Source organism: Aulostomus chinensis, chromosome 17, assembly GCF_037954235.1.
Source record: "Aulostomus chinensis isolate RoL2024-O1b breed Wild chromosome 17, RoL_Achi_v1.0, whole genome shotgun sequence".
Classification (NCBI taxonomy): domain Eukaryota; kingdom Metazoa; phylum Chordata; class Actinopteri; order Syngnathiformes; family Aulostomidae; genus Aulostomus; species Aulostomus chinensis.
This window is the reverse complement of record NC_141336.1, coordinates 26,890,158-26,905,461: the sequence shown is the minus strand read 5'-3', so window position 1 is coordinate 26,905,461 and position 15,304 is coordinate 26,890,158. Positions and strand designations below refer to the sequence as shown.

Sequence of the window (15,304 nt, the reverse complement as noted above, 5' to 3'; positions counted from 1 at the left end):
CAGTTCAGAAAAACTGCTTTTAAGAACTTCTTTGCTTGGTGACATGGCAACAAGGCTTGACAAATCATTAATATTTTGTCCAAAACACCATCATGATGTCGTCATTTGAGCATCAATTTGATTCATGTATTACAATCAAATTTGTCGAATCTACATTGGAAATGTTAAGACATACTTCCTGTAGGAGCTGTGATGATGTCATGACCCTGAAATCTAAATGAGCGCTCCTTCCTTTCTGAGCAAGAACAGTGAATGTTCTTGGGTTTTAATTATTTATTCATGCTACTGCTGTGGGCAACAATGTCCTTACCAGACTGAAAACAACAGAAGAACCTCACATATGATGTTCTGGCGATGATGATGGCTTGCATGCTAGTGAAGTGTGAACATGATGCACAAACTACTGCTTCAAAACATCTTGTATCAGTAAGAATAAGCGTCTCCTTATGTCGACATAAATTGCCGTAGGATAAAGAGAGACACCTAGAGATGCTTCTGTCATTTCATAATTTTGTTCAGTGGAGTCCATTTGAAGTTGATGTTCTTTTCATTTCAACTCTGTTAATGAAATCTCTGATATTCTTCAAACTCTTGAAGAAAAGGGGGAAGAAATTGGACAGGTCCTGACCTGTCACCATGGTAAAACAACAAAATATCTGACAGGAATTGTAATAGATCAAGAAATTGCAACATCACAGCTGGCAACTCTCCATAATGAGGAGGCTTGTGGCCTCAGTTTGAGTCAGGACATTTAAATAATCAACATTGGTCATTTTGTCTTCCAGGATGCAGAAGGACCTGTCACACAGATGAGTAGAGCGCCAGATCCTGTCAACCTTTAGATGTCTGCGACTTGTTCATGGCCTCTAGCAAGAAGCAGAAAATTATGGTATTTCATTCAGGTGGGGCAACCAGCCCTGCAGTGGCACCTGGAGCCGACCATTCTACTTGCTTGGCTACCCTGAAGCCTGGGAAGGCAAGCAAAGGCAGTATAGAACAAGGCACATGCTTAACCAGTGATGAGGCGCCCATGATAGGTCAGCTCGACATGCGACAAGCCCTCTGGATGTCTGGCAGACATGTGAGGAAACATCCCAGTTTCGGTCTCCTGTCAGACAACCTGTCAGCTGACAGCACCTGCAAAGGCATCACTGTGATGTTGGACAACAATAACATGTGGAATGAGTTTTTCAGATGTCGGACAGAGATGATCCTGACTAAACAAGGGAGCAGGATGTTCCCTTATTGTCGTTTTCGTATCTCTGGCCTGCAGCCATCCAGAAAGTACTCACTGATTATGGATATTCAGCCTGTAGATAACAGCTGTTACAGGTGGAGTGGTGAGAGCTGGCAGGTAGCTGGAAAGGCAGAGAATCATGTCAAGAGTCAGCCATTTGCTCATCCTGAGTCCCCTGCAATGGGGCAACACTGGATGCAGAACCCAGTATCTTTTTACAAACTGAAGCTCACAAGCAACATCTCTGACCAAGATGGCAATGCTGTGCTGCATCCGATGCACTGCTACTTGCCGCGATTGCACGTGGTCCAATCTGATAAAGCTGCTAAAGACATAAAGCTAAACGCTCCCAATGTTGTCACCTTCACGTTTCCACAGACTGAGTTCATGGCAGTCACAGCTTTCCAGAATAACCAGTTTGTCCAGCTGAAAGTAAACTACAACCCATTTGCTAAAGGGCTGAAGGAGGACAGTTCCAGTTTGAGGGGCCTGAAGTTGAAACCAAGTTTGGGCAAAGAGTCGCACAAAGATGGATGTTCAATGACCGCCAAGCAACATCCTGTGAAGAGGAGCTTGAAGTCTTTGCTTGCAAACCATAAACCTCGAAGCTCTACAGCCCTCAACTCCAAACTGTTCGTGTCAGGTGACGTCCAGAAAACTTCCCAGGTGAACAACGATGAGGCAGCTGCCAAGGTTTCGAGGGACATGTCTTGGTAAGTGTTGGACATAGCAAGTGAAGACACAGTTTTTCCCCTTGTTTCAGAGGTCAGGAGGTTGGAGTTTCATGTCTGGTCTGAGGTGAAGTTGGTCATACCTCAATTAAGTGTCTGATCTGACTGTTTTTGTCAGTTGCACCACCCATGCTTCAGCCTTTTCTGCCAGACTGGGCTTATAATGCTAACATTATTTTGAATCGTTCCCATCTTTTGGGTGATGACGCTCCCTTCTTACAGTTGCGTGGTTGTCAGTTTCCACAATCAAACTAGTGAATCCTTTCTAAATTCATCTCTTTTTGGAGCTCCTTTACTTCTATTTTAACTAAGTGGAAACAGTCACGAATGATCTGTTATTTGCTTCCTCTTCCTTACTTTGACGTTTGATCGCTTGTCAGATTTTCCTTGTGCTGCTGTTCAACTCAATTCATTTTTGTCTGTGTCCATCAAGTTTCCTTTCCTTTTACTTTGATCCTCATAATGAAGCTGGAAATGCGATTTAAAAAAAAAAAATTTAAGCCACAATTTGGCTGGACAGGAGGAAATGGTTTACAATGTATCCTAGCAAGACAACAGCCATAGTCTCACTTCTCTAAAACGGCATGGATAAGGCTGAAGTTTGACTGGCGCACCTGACATTAAGTCTTCAAATAGGTCTGTTCAAAGACCCATTTAAAAAGTCCATGATTGTAATATTTGGCTGAACCTTATTGTTCATCATTCTTAATCTCAACTGGAGGCATACAATCTCTACATGGCATGTGGTTTTGATGGGTAAATGAGGGTAGAAATGTGCATCTGTCACGTGTAGCCGTTTCCTCTCTTTGTTCTTGCGTTCTTGTAAAGTTGCAGGAAAAGTTTTATTTGTTAGATACTTTATTTGTGTATGTATGACTAAATGTGTTCTACTGTTGTGTGATTTCCTGCAGCAGTAACTCACATCCATCACAGAAACTGTTTTCTGAACTCATTCGGGAGGCTCATGTTTCGCTGCAGAGGTGTAACTTGGAGCAGTTGGGCATCCCGCATGGAGCAGAACAAACCAACGTTAAGCCTACTGCTGTCACAGGAAGTAATCAGTATGTTCCCAAGATAGACAATGTGTTTGTCAATCCCCCAAGTGAGACAGTGACTGTGGATGAAACTGCTCTAACAAAGAAGAGGGTGAAGAGCCATCCTTTGAATTCACCCAGCCGCTCTGATACAGTTCAGACAGACTGCAGTGACCGCAAAAGCCAATCATCATTGGCAACTGTTAATGTTGAAACAGTGTCCCAGAGCTCCTTCCAGGACCCTGACCACAAATGTAAACTTGTTGCTTCATCAGAGGCCATGGACAGGCAGCATAAACGTCCAGCACCTCTGCCTCTGCCAGCCCTCGCGCTTTTCTTGAAGCAGCATTCTACCAAATCCAAGAAGGTCAAAAGCAAACTGGAGTCTCCTCCCTCAGGAATCCCCTCTGACCCAAGGCCAGAAATGCTACACTCTGCTGTAGTCCCTGACCAGGCTGAAAACCCAGACGTGCAAAATGTAGGCTCCTGGGATGCAGACCTTCATCCAGACAAAGTGGCTTGGGATGTTCCTGGACAAGCAGGCGACGTAACTCCTCGTCCAGCTAGTCCTTCTTGTCAAGACACTGTGACACCTTCAGACATGAGGGGACCTGGACCTGATGGCTATGTCACCTCAGTTACAGCTTCAGAGACCTCGGAACCCCAGCCAACATTGTCAGATGGTACACCAGTGTTACCCAATGTTCAGCAGCCATTTCCTAGCCTCAGGACAATTATGCCCTCCATGTCCTCAACTCTGACTACCTCATCTGTTTCTCCCATTTTGTCATCACCCTTTGATGCAGTGTTACCGGCCCTGAATGCCCCCCATACATCATCTTCCTCTCTGCCCTCAGACTTCAAACCAGAGGCCTTGTTGCCTGACCCAGAGTGTTCATCTTTTTGCTTTGAACCTTTGTCACCTGCAAGTTCGCCAGAGCCGCTACCTTCCCTTCCTGTCTCCTTAGGGTTAGACCTGGACTCCACTCCTGAACCAAAAGTGCTACCTCCTGATGAGTTGCAGGCTGCCAATGATTCAGTGTTTAAATGGCACACAGTATTACCACCCTCTGAAACATATATAGACGCAGCGTTTACAGAATATCAGCCCACTCCACAGACTGTTTCATTGCCTTTGTTGCCTTCCCAGACTCCTGCCCACCCTGAACCACAGAGTGTTGACCCGTCTACGTCCACGCCTCCCTCTGATCACACTGATCAGTCACTGCCTTTCCCCACAGGACTGTCTCCACTCACACTTCAGTTGACCCTGTCACCAACCTTCTCCTCATTGGATGGAGATGGGTTGTCACCCACACCTTCACTTGCTGATCTGGTGCACTTTTTCTCCACGGACGATGACCTTGGGATGGGGGTGGAGTTTTCAAGCTCAGAGGCAGTGGCACTTCCTTGCCCAACTCCTGCTACAATAGAAGACAATGTCCCTGATCCTCCTCCACAACTGCAACTTGTCCCATCCCCCAAACCCTTCAAGCGTAAGAAGTCCAGGCAGCCCAAGCTGGCGATGACTAAAGTGGACCGGAAGATGGAAGGTGCTACCTACACAACCATGCAGCCTAACCTGGAGGAAGTGGAGGAGCAGTTATTTATCTCCTTCACTTCAAAGGTACAACAACTGTTATCAAGTCTCCAGATGTCTGTATTTTATAATAAATGGAATCTTGAGTTGAAACCAAGTCCAAGACATAACCCTGTTGTCCCATTTGCGTTGAAACACACAGCTACGATTGCTCCATGTGGTCGATGACCAGCAGTGATGCTAATGGCACAATGCAGGTGGCAGACTTGCCATAGATGTAAAACAGTCAGCAGCTTTATAAGTTTCAGTCTCACAACTGTAAAACTAGAGGTCACACCAGTTGACATGTTGGCATTCCAGTCGCTGATCATTGTTTGTGTGTGCGTGTGCATGTTCGGTGTGGATTTGCACCTGCCTTAGTGAGTGAATTCAGCTGGGAGGTTGGTTGATTAATAGTGCATCAGGCCATTGCACAACCAAAACTGACAAATGGTAGGGTTGGTGCATGTTAGTGCAGAAGGGATTGTGGAAATATGCACAGTTATGGTAGAAACTATCAAATGAGGTTATGTTGAGGTAGAACCAGCATGAATGTCAGATGCTCATTCTCACAATATAATGTCAAGAGTGCAGGGGCTTATAAAAACAGCTTTCAGTCATTACGTCACCACATCAGTTTGTGAAGGCAGCTGTTTCTACGGACTCCGATTGAGATTCTTACATTTGGTTATTGTGGTGAAGATTTTTTGGTCTGTTCAGCTTCAAGCATTGCCAGAAACTCCATTACCAACGAGAGAATGAATGAATCTACCTTTTCTCCTTGTGGGTTCTTATGTGAAGTCAGCCACCATCGTCTTTTCAATCGACAGTGTCCTGTTTGGTGTTGATCGTTGCTAGCTGCTGAAGTCAACAGCTATAAAATTCAGCCATTCAGCAAATGTAATAACATTTGGAAACAATAATTGAGATGTCTTTGTCCATTCTTATACTGATGGCTGTGCCGTCATCAGCCTGGACATCAACAGGCTGACTACTGCAGCTTGTTAACCATCTGTGGCAGTGTACTTTACTTGATGTAAGGGGAAGAGTCATGTGCTTTGTGGTCATGTGAATGAAATAATGGACCCATGGTTGGATGCAACAGCTGTGTGTTTTGACCTGAACTGATCTCTGCTGACAACTAAACGGAACTAAAAAGGCTACAAAATTGTTTGAGCCACATCAGGTAGCTAATGACATAGTCTGAAAAACTATTTTTAAAACAATACTTCCCAAATTGTCCCACTTTGATTCTGTTGGATGGAAGAAGACATCTGATGAATGGAAATCATTCATTCAAAACTTCAATGGTATTACTTTATCTGTTGAAGAGTCAATTGTCAGCTGTGAATCAACAGGAAAGTTATGAAATGTTACAGAGACTACAATACAGAAATAAGTTCTTTGCTTGTGAGCTACTGAGCTTTTTTTTTTTTTCTTACAAGAAAAAGAAAAAAGACTGAGTTGAAATGAATTTTGTAGCCTCCAGGTGGCAGCAGCAACACAATAAAACAAAACTTTTATTTCAGGAGGCCCTCAAACTTCACATTGCAGACAATGCAGAAGGCCTTGGACCTGTTGCTCAACCTCAGACATCACTTGAAACCCAGCAGCTGCCACCACCTGAGGAGAGTGCGAATGGTAAAGTGCCAGCGCTTTCTCTAAGTGGAGTTGTTTTTATTAATCTAGAACAAAAAATGATAAGCTTAATGTTAAGGACCTAAAAAAGACCTGCAATAATATGCATGGTAATGCCCAGTTACATATTAACAGATTATTCAAAGGTTTTTATGCTAGCTGTTTTGCCTTAATAATAATAATAATTTGCAACAATCTGCTAGCATGTTGAATTTGCTAATTGTACCTCCTCTAATGTCAAAGATCTCTGTGGTTCTACTGAGTAGCTATTCCTGAGTTAGGCTATCCCATTCAAGAGTGTAAGGTGGACATGAAGGTGAGGGTAATGCTCAGCTAGCAGTTTACCTGCAACGTGCATCAGTTTTAAGTATTTGTTCTGTTTTCATAAACACACTAAAGCTGAAGCAGCAGGAGAGAGTTTTGAAGATAAGATCGCAGCATCTGAGAAGATTCTTCTGAGAGACTTGAAGCTGATAAAACACAGACAAATCATCCATCCAGTACTGCAGGAAGGTTTGTAGCATCTTATCAGGTGGTTGGGTGCCACCTTGACTGCCCTCTAAAAGTTAAACTTTAGGATCTCTTCTAAATGATGTCTTTTGCTCTTCAGTGGGACTGAAGATGAGCTTGTTGGATCCATTGCTGTCCATTGACCTGCAGTACCTGGGAGTCCATCTACCCATCCCTTCTCCGGGGGCATCTCTGAAGCCACTGACCCAGGAGCTGCTGCCATCACACGGTGAGTCTGGATAACATGGTAGTTGGGTGGTTTGGCACCTGGAGCGAGATGCTGCTGCAGGTTCAATATTCTATCATCATTGAGGTAACATCAAACTTTCAGAAATGTTGCTGGGTTTCAGTTTGTAGAAATGCCCGTTAGTCCCAATCTCTCCAAACTTGCTAGGTTTGATCTGTCAACCCTCGTGATAAAATGTCAAAGTTACAGATGAAGTACTTCCTTTTGGTTCCAGTCACAATAGCAAGTATAGCAACTATTTGTCCTCTCAACACAACACCTGGTGCCAGTCACCCTCTAGGTGGCACTTGGTACAAAGTTGTGCAATATAATGACACTTAAAAAATCGAAAGTTGAAACCTCTATGAAATGTTGCAGGTTTGATCTTTGGACCATCCTAATAAAGTAATACTTACTGACACAAAGTCATTCATAGTAAAATATTACATCTGAAAAGGAAAAAGTAGTTTGGTTTAGTTTTGAAAATGTTTGATAAATATTACTATGAAATTTCTGTCTGTCTGTTTTTTCAGGTGTATCTGTTGCGTTTGTGTCCAGAACAGGGAAAACCACTGACGTCACTCAGATTAAAGGCTGGAGGGAAAAGTTCACTCCACCAGAAGCTTTGGTGGAGCCATCATCCTCCAAACCTGAAGGTCAGAACTGACTTAACCTGATAAGTGTGAATCAGGTTGCTCGTGGCTACGAGGACACAAACTGATGTCAACAAATTCTTACATCTGTTTCGAGTTTTTGTTGAGCTCTAATGCGCCATTAAGACTTCAGTTGACGGTCAAAACCTGATGAATGCTTGACTGCGGGAGAGGGGATAATCCTCCCTACCAACAGGTGACGGTACTGTGTTCACCTCACTTGGCTGCCTCTATTGAGAACATTTAAACATGTCAGATGTCTCTCTTATAATGTCAGAAATAATCTGATGAGATGGCATTGAAAGATTGGAGTGTTCCCTCTTTGCAGTGTCAAAAACCCCATTGACAAGCAAGACTAGTTCCAATTTCAGTGGCACAGATGCTCCCCAGCATTTTGGGTCTGACACCTACTGACCCAGGCTCAAGTTTCTGATAGGAAAACTCATCCACTTTTGGAAGAACAACTCAGATCCTTGATTACAAGAATGTGAAAGTACAGCAACACAAGTCAAGTCCTGCCATTCATGAGTGTGACATTACAATGAAGCAGGGCCTCTGATTTGATCAGTTATTGTAATTAAATTATCTGTAACATGATAACGTACTGAATTTATGAACGAGAAGCAAGAAGGTTGTGCATTCAAATATAACTTTAAAAATAGCATAAATGTTTAGTTTGTTCAGATCTTCTAGAATTTTAACGCATGCTTTATCTCACTTCCTGTTGTCTCTGCTGTTGATCAATGAAAATATCTCCCCTCGCAGCTGCTGTCAGGACTGACCAGAACAAGAAAAACCTGTCTGCATTCTACAGCGACATGCTGGATGAGTATCTGGAGAACGAAGGGAAGCTAATTGATGAGCGTGCTGCCAGCTTCTCTCAGCCGGTGGTGGTGCCACTGGTGTACGAGCTGCCTGCCAAGAGCAGCAGTTATGTTCGGACCTTGAACAGTGTACTGAAAAAACAACCAGTGAGCTCCCCCACCTCAGACCTCATTTCTGGTTTCATCCCGCCTTCCAAGAGATCTAGACTCCTTCCCAGAGAACCAAAACTCTCCAGGAAAGTAGACAGGAAGCAGAAAAGTCCCAAAAAGAACAAACCTAGACCAGATCTAGCAGCTGGTCCGGGTCCAGTCGAGTCCAGTCTTGCAGTGAGGGCCTCTTTGGTCCGTGTCACGTCGGATCCTACAGCACTCCCTAAACCTGCAAAACCAAAAAGAAACCCCCTGAAAGTCCGGGCTCCACCAGCAGCCGAGGACACAGCCCTTTTAGCTACCCTCCCTCTGCCCCCCGCTCCTGATGGCAGAAAGAGACGCAAACGCAAGACCTCATCACAAACGCTGAGCCCTTGCCAGCCAGCAGCTGACATGGCACCATTGGAGTCCGATTCTGAGTTGGAGAATGCTGAGACATCCGGCACCAGCAGACCACCTTTGATGACACGAACACTGTTGAAACAGAGAGACCTGGAAGATGGCGTGATGTGGGAGGGGTTGCCACGTACCTGTATCACAGAGGAGAGGGCCTCCATTGCGCTGACATCTCTCTTCACATTGAAGGTAAGACGTGATATCACCACCTCCTGGTCATGACAGTGTCTGCTTCTTTTATAATGAATGATTGCGTACAACGGTCCTTCAAAAGTTTTAAAGTAAAAGACGAGACAAATTCTTTATTGGGAATAACCCCTTGAGATGAACCGTCTCGTTTTCAAGGGGGTCCACAACAGAGCAAATAATTAATCACATACAAGAAAACAATACAAAAAACATACAAACAAAAAGAAATACAAAACATGACAGTCATTACAAATTCAGACAACTCAACCAAGGGCAAAGACTTAACAAAACCTACAACAATAATACAAAACAAAACACAAGGTACAAATAAGAATGATTATGTTATCGTTGGATCCAATTTACTGAAACAGATGATTGATTGAAAACACGAGCAAGTGGTGTCATAGTGAGACGACAGCGCAGTTTTAAACAGTTTAAAAGTGGAAATAGATCGAACATGTATTGGCAGCTTGTTCCAATCAGAAGGAGCTTTGAACATAAAGGATTTTTTGAAGACTGATTTAGATGCAGATGGAACAACAACAAAAAACTTGTGAACAATGTCTGTTGGTGTCTGGAGGTGAAATGATTCGGATATTGTTTGAAATAAAGTGGATAATCCGAGTAAATGCCTTTGAAAATAAACCATAACCAGTGCTGCTGTTGTCTTACTGTAGGAGATGGTAAATTAAGGGTTTCATACATGATGCAATGATGAGTAGTGTATGGACAGCCAAGAATAAAGCTGCATAAACGATTATAAATTGTATTAAGTGGAAGAAGATTGACGTGAGGTTACCTTTTTAAGAAAGGTCCATCATTTAGAGTCTCAAACAGGAAGCGGCTTCACTGGCTTTGTTCTTATTTAGTAAAGAAAATACACATTAGCACAAAGACCTCAGATGTATCGCGAGGTATTCCTAATATTTTGGCCCTCAGTGTATGCCTCCAAAATGACCACTAAATGAACCAACATGTTTTAGAAACACTGATATTTGGATCATGTTGTGGTGGTTGACTTGCTGATTTAGTTTGGTCCAGTTACTGAATAGGTTGGCTTTTATAAAAAGAATTTTAGATGCAATCGCTTTACATTTATTCTTTATTATTTTGCAACGAGAAATCTGACTAAACCCTTCCAGGAGAGAGTCTCTCATGTCTTCAAAGAATTACAAGATATTGTCTGCATGCACAAACAAATTGTGTGTACTTCGTTTCAAGTAATATGTTTTAGGAGTATTCTTGAATTTGAATGCACGTTTTGAAAATTGAGACTTTCATGACATCATTTACATCTTAAAATGTGTGTGAAGTGAAAGGGTCCTGTTGTGGTAGCTGTTGTAATAAGTTTACTTGAGGTGACATGCCACCTGGCAGGTGTTCTAACTCTTCCTGTGGTTTGGTCCGGTTCCCCCTCAGGGTTTTGTCAGTGAGAACCCCACAGCTCCCATCCAGCTGCCCTGCAAACAAGCGCCCGCCTGCCTGAACGATTTCTGCCGGTTGGGCTGCATCTGCTCCAGCTTGGCCCTCAGCGCCAGTATCAGCCACTGTGGCCGCCAGCGCTGCATGTTTGGCTGCAGCTGCCTCAAACAGAAGGTGGTCCTACTCAAGAACCTGGATGGCTCTGACTCCAGTTCCTCCCACCACAGCACCAGCAGGAAGAGGAAGAGGAAAAGGAGGATGAAGATGGCCTACAGTAAGCTGTAGTTGTGGAAACAAAGCCTAAATCAGATTCATTCCATTAGATTTTTGGACTTGTTCTGGATTTTTAGATTTTTCTGGTCTTGATGTTAGTGAGTCACTTTACTGTTGTTACTTATTTTTGTTTTTTGTTTTTCTTTTAGTACTGTCATTTGCTTTTGTAATTATTGTGGATGGGGGTTTTTGTGATGGCATTATATTGTTCTTTTGAATGTTTTTTTGTGTTTAAAAAAGGGAATAATAAATCAAATTCATTCTGTTACCTTAAAAATTAGCATTAAAACATGTGTTAGCATGTGAAATTGACAAATCTTATGTCAGTTTACAAAATTTTCAGCATTATAAATATAAGTAAGTCACAGCATGGAGAAAGTAATTTCAGAATTGACAAGAAGTAAATTATTATAATATGCCAGAAGTAGTGCTGGGAAATTCTTTCAGGAAAAGTAAACATCAAAATGTTCACTATTGATGACCTGAATACATTTTCAGGGTGCATTTTGAAGTGAAGGTTTAAACACTCTAAAGCATAAAACACACAGACGCTGTAACATTGCATCTTATTCTATTGCCGGGGATATCTCAGTCTCAACTTGTCTCTCCTGCTGATGTGGACGACATTTATAACAGCTTTGTTTGCATTTTTCGGGAAGTGGCACTGCTGGAGAGCAAAAAAAGTGGTGTGAAGCAAAGTTGTTTTGGAGGTTGTGCATGGAAAGTAATGTGGGTGGTTGTTTAGATATTTGCTGTTCAAAGCACCAGTGTATTTCAGCCTAGCATTCACTTCCTGTTCTCTTGAACTTTAGTTCTGAAGGAGGCTGACAGCGTGTCCCAGCCTGCAGAGCGGGTCCGGATTCTGTGGAAGAGAGACAACAGGGACACAGACCCTGATCCGATCCATGTCCCCCAACCGGGCTCCATTTCCCGCTGCACTGTAAGTACATAAGATGTTATCTGTTGCATTAAGAAGATGAGACACTCCAGTTTTATCAAACCGAACAAGCACATTAACTAAAGACTAGATGTAGCAGCAGCCGAGGTAAGTTCTTTCAGGTTTGAAGCCTCTCGTGTGTTTGATTTAAGGCTTCTTCTCTGTGTCGGGAGGGGAAGGATGACAGCAGCTGTGCTCGTGTCAGAAGCTTCTCAGGGAAGAAGAAAAGGCAGAAACACAAACAGAAGGTAAGGCTCCTGATTGTTTGCTGGAGGGAAATGTTCTTACAGGGTCCCACAAGGATGAGGCATTTTTGTTGTCCAACTGCAAGTTAGCCTTGCAGGGTTGCTGTATTTGTAGTTCGTAAGGAAGCTGGATGTCAGGGATGACGTAATTTTGTTGTCCAAACAGTTAGCATCTCCTGTTTCCCTCCACCAGAGGTCAATGGCATTGTTCAGATGGCTTTTATTGTCACATAAACACTTCAACATTTAACATTGTGCTGTTCACGAGTCAACTGGACTGTTTGTTGTGATGTTTTGCCTGTCATCCAAAAGGGTTCTTCAGTTCGAAGTCACTGGTGGGGGTTGCAGGCTTTTAAACTCTGCCTGGCTACTACAGGAACCACCTGCACTTTAACCTGAGTTCCAGGCAACACAGGATTTTTTACAGGCAGCTTCAGTTCTACTGTGAAAGGATACAGGGCCATGAGGATCCTTCAGAGGGCACAGAACCAGTTGCTCAGTGAAAGCGTGAGACAGGTCCACTCCACCAGACACACTTTCAACCAAGAGGTCAAGGAGAATGCACAGATGTCGCGACACACTCAGGAACAATAAACAAGCTAACTCATAACACTAGAACAACAGACAACACTCTTAAGATCAGAGACTCTTACATGGAGGAACAAGGACGACAAGGCAACGCTTTTGCAGGAGAAGTGGGTGAAGAATTTGTTAGACCAGGAGCTAACCCAAACAGAACAAGTTGTGCTTGCAAAAGGACTAAACTTTGAAGTAACCCCAGAACAGGTAACCGTAGTGGACCTCATCACAGTTACGGAGTCAGCCATAAGTGTTGCAGTATTGGATTTTTCTATACATCGGGGAACAAAACCACCTCAATACATACGGATGGCCCAGCCCAGGAGAGTCACCAGCTCAGGTCAAGACTTTGCAGCAGCTGGAGTTCTCATCAGCTCTGTAGAGGAGGGATGGGATTTTTAGGACAGCAGGTCCAGATCTGGACCAGAGAAGACTGAGAGAAGCCATCAGTGTCAAACTGGAGTGACCATCCTTGAACAGAGGAGGGGGGCCTTCATCAAAACCTGTCCCCCACCTACAATATGGTCCAGAGCCACTCCGTAGGAAACTAAACACACTATCACACTTGGACCCAGTTACTCAAAAAGATACAATTCTTATGTGACCTCATCAACTCTGAAACAAAGAGGTCACATGTGACCTAAAGACCCTGCAGAAAGTCACGCCCACGCAGAGTTTAAAGCCTCCAACTCTCCTCCAGAGACCAGAGCTAAAGAGGTCTTTTGGACGAGAGGAGAAACGTCATCAAGGAATCTGAAACAGTCCAGTTCACTACAACACAGCACTTAAGAGAAACAACAGACCCGATTTGAGGTTGTTGACTTGAAAGAGGGAACTGGATGCTTATCTATGAGAGCTTATTTACTGGTTTACAACTTGTCGCTGTCGTGCTTGATGTTCATGTAGTGGTGGTGGTGATATTCGTCAGTCAACCCAGATTCTCTTTAGCTGTGTTCTGGAGGTCACATCAGCTCTGTTGCATTTGTTTGGTCTACGGGAGGTGTAAAGTAGGAGTAAGAATACGTCAGGCTGTGGCTGGGCAATAAACTGGAGTGGACAACACACACCAGACACTTGTGTGGGAAGACACAAAGCAGGATGTACTTTCTTAGGACATTGTGGTCTTTTAACATCTGCAGCAAACTGCTGTGGATGTTCTACCAGTCTGTGGCTGCCAGCATCCTCTTTGACACTGTGGTGTGCTGGGGGGGGGGGGGGGGGGTAATCAGGCTGTTTGGTCAGCATGAAGCTGGACTCCTTGGTGACTGTGGCAGAGAGGACGACTCTGGACAAACTGCTGGACATTATTGACAATGTCAGCCCCCCCCCCCCCCCCCCGCACACCGTCATCAGCAACCAGAGGAGCCTGTTCAATGGAAGGCTGTTCCTCCCAAAATGTGGGACAGACAGACTTAAGAACTCCCCTGTCCCTCCTCACTTAGGGGGAGAGGAAATATAGAGTAAGAGGACAGTAGGAACAATAATCTGGACACTCTTCTGCAATAACATCAACCATTCAAGTACAATATTTGAACTACTTATTTAAGGGTTCAATAAAGAGAAGTCCAAGTCTCTAAAGGTTCACTGTTACCAGTCAAGCACCATGATGATAAGTCCTGCAGGTCATTGGCGATGGTTCAAACTTCCTCCCCCATTGAGGAATGAATTGAAGAGAACATCAGGTTTTCTTCATGAGGGTTTAGACATAATGGAATCAGTGTGAATCAATATTTTTTCTTCCAGGAAGTTAAATACAAAATGTCTAAAGGCACTCGACTGAATGCTACAAAGAAGAAACTTGTCAAAGGAACAAAGACGGGAGCTTCCAGTCCTCTCTCAGGTGGGTTTACCTGCTGCAGCTGAAGCTGGTGTAACCTGGTAGAAACCAGGTCAACCAATCAAAAGCTTTGAATTTCAAAATCTGAAAATTTCCGTGTTAAATGTTACTGAATTGATGAGCCTCTGAATGTCTTCCAATGCATGTAAATACTTTTCCTCAGGTGGTCAACCAGCTCTACCCCCGAGTCCTCTGGCAGAGCCAAAGGCATCAAGACGTCTGGTCATCATGGCCGAGTGTAAGTGGAAGAGCGCAGATGACCGAAGTTACATGTTGAAGAAGCTCTGTGAGGCCATGGCTCAGGACCAACTTGACAAGCCTTTCTGGGTTGGGAAGTATCTGGTCAATCCCATCAGTCAAACGGTTGAAGAGAGTAGCAACAGTGGGAAGCACTGCATCCAATACAGAATCCACATAACCCAGCCCCAAATGGACCCAGTCCACCTGGAAATGCATCAGAAGGGACTCAAAACAGCACGGCAGGTGAGACTGGACATGGAGCAACTGTGCCACTGTTCTTCAAGGCGTCTTTGAGTGTCTGCAGTGGGTCCTCAGCAAAATAATTCATTTGATATCACTTGAATGCCAGGGCATCACCCATGATGCACTGAGGGCCTCTCTCCTCCTCTTTGTCCTCCACTTCTCATTCGTACCTGTATGTCACTAACTGGACCTCTTCCTCTGAGTCCTGGTACTTCTCACCTCCCAGATCCCTGACTGATGTTGCAGCTGGAGGAGGAGGCTGCAGACCTGCAGAGCCTCAGGCTGACACCCTACTAGTACTGCTAGTACTACGACTACTAGTAGTAAAACTAGCAGTACTAGCAACAACATCAGCATGGTG

The 15,304-nt window shown here is 43.9% G+C and overlaps 1 protein-coding gene across 6 annotated transcripts in view; it reads left to right on the top strand.

Annotated features, from left to right (window-relative positions):
• Positions 1–15,304, top strand: part of mgaa (MAX dimerization protein MGA a) — a 31,512-nt gene that overhangs the window by 1,741 nt on the left and 14,467 nt on the right. For 4 of the 6 annotated variants that reach the window (XM_086181925.1, XM_086181924.1, XM_086181920.1 and 1 more), the window contains exons 2-13: positions 786–1,950; positions 2,880–4,629; positions 6,111–6,222; positions 6,619–6,732; positions 6,830–6,958; positions 7,489–7,611; positions 8,374–9,167; positions 10,587–10,863; positions 11,675–11,802; positions 11,952–12,047; positions 14,367–14,463; positions 14,624–14,943. In XM_086181925.1, coding sequence (XP_086038051.1) covers positions 860–1,950; positions 2,880–4,629; positions 6,111–6,222; positions 6,619–6,732; positions 6,830–6,958; positions 7,489–7,611; positions 8,374–9,167; positions 10,587–10,863; positions 11,675–11,802; positions 11,952–12,047; positions 14,367–14,463; positions 14,624–14,943 — 5,031 coding nt within the window. In that variant the 5' untranslated portion in view covers positions 786–859. The remainder of the gene's footprint in view (positions 1–785; positions 1,951–2,879; positions 4,630–6,110; positions 6,223–6,618; positions 6,733–6,829; positions 6,959–7,488; positions 7,612–8,373; positions 9,168–10,586; positions 10,864–11,674; positions 11,803–11,951; positions 12,048–14,366; positions 14,464–14,623; positions 14,944–15,304) is intronic. The other 2 variants (XM_086181922.1, XM_086181923.1) reach the window with 2 other exon arrangements.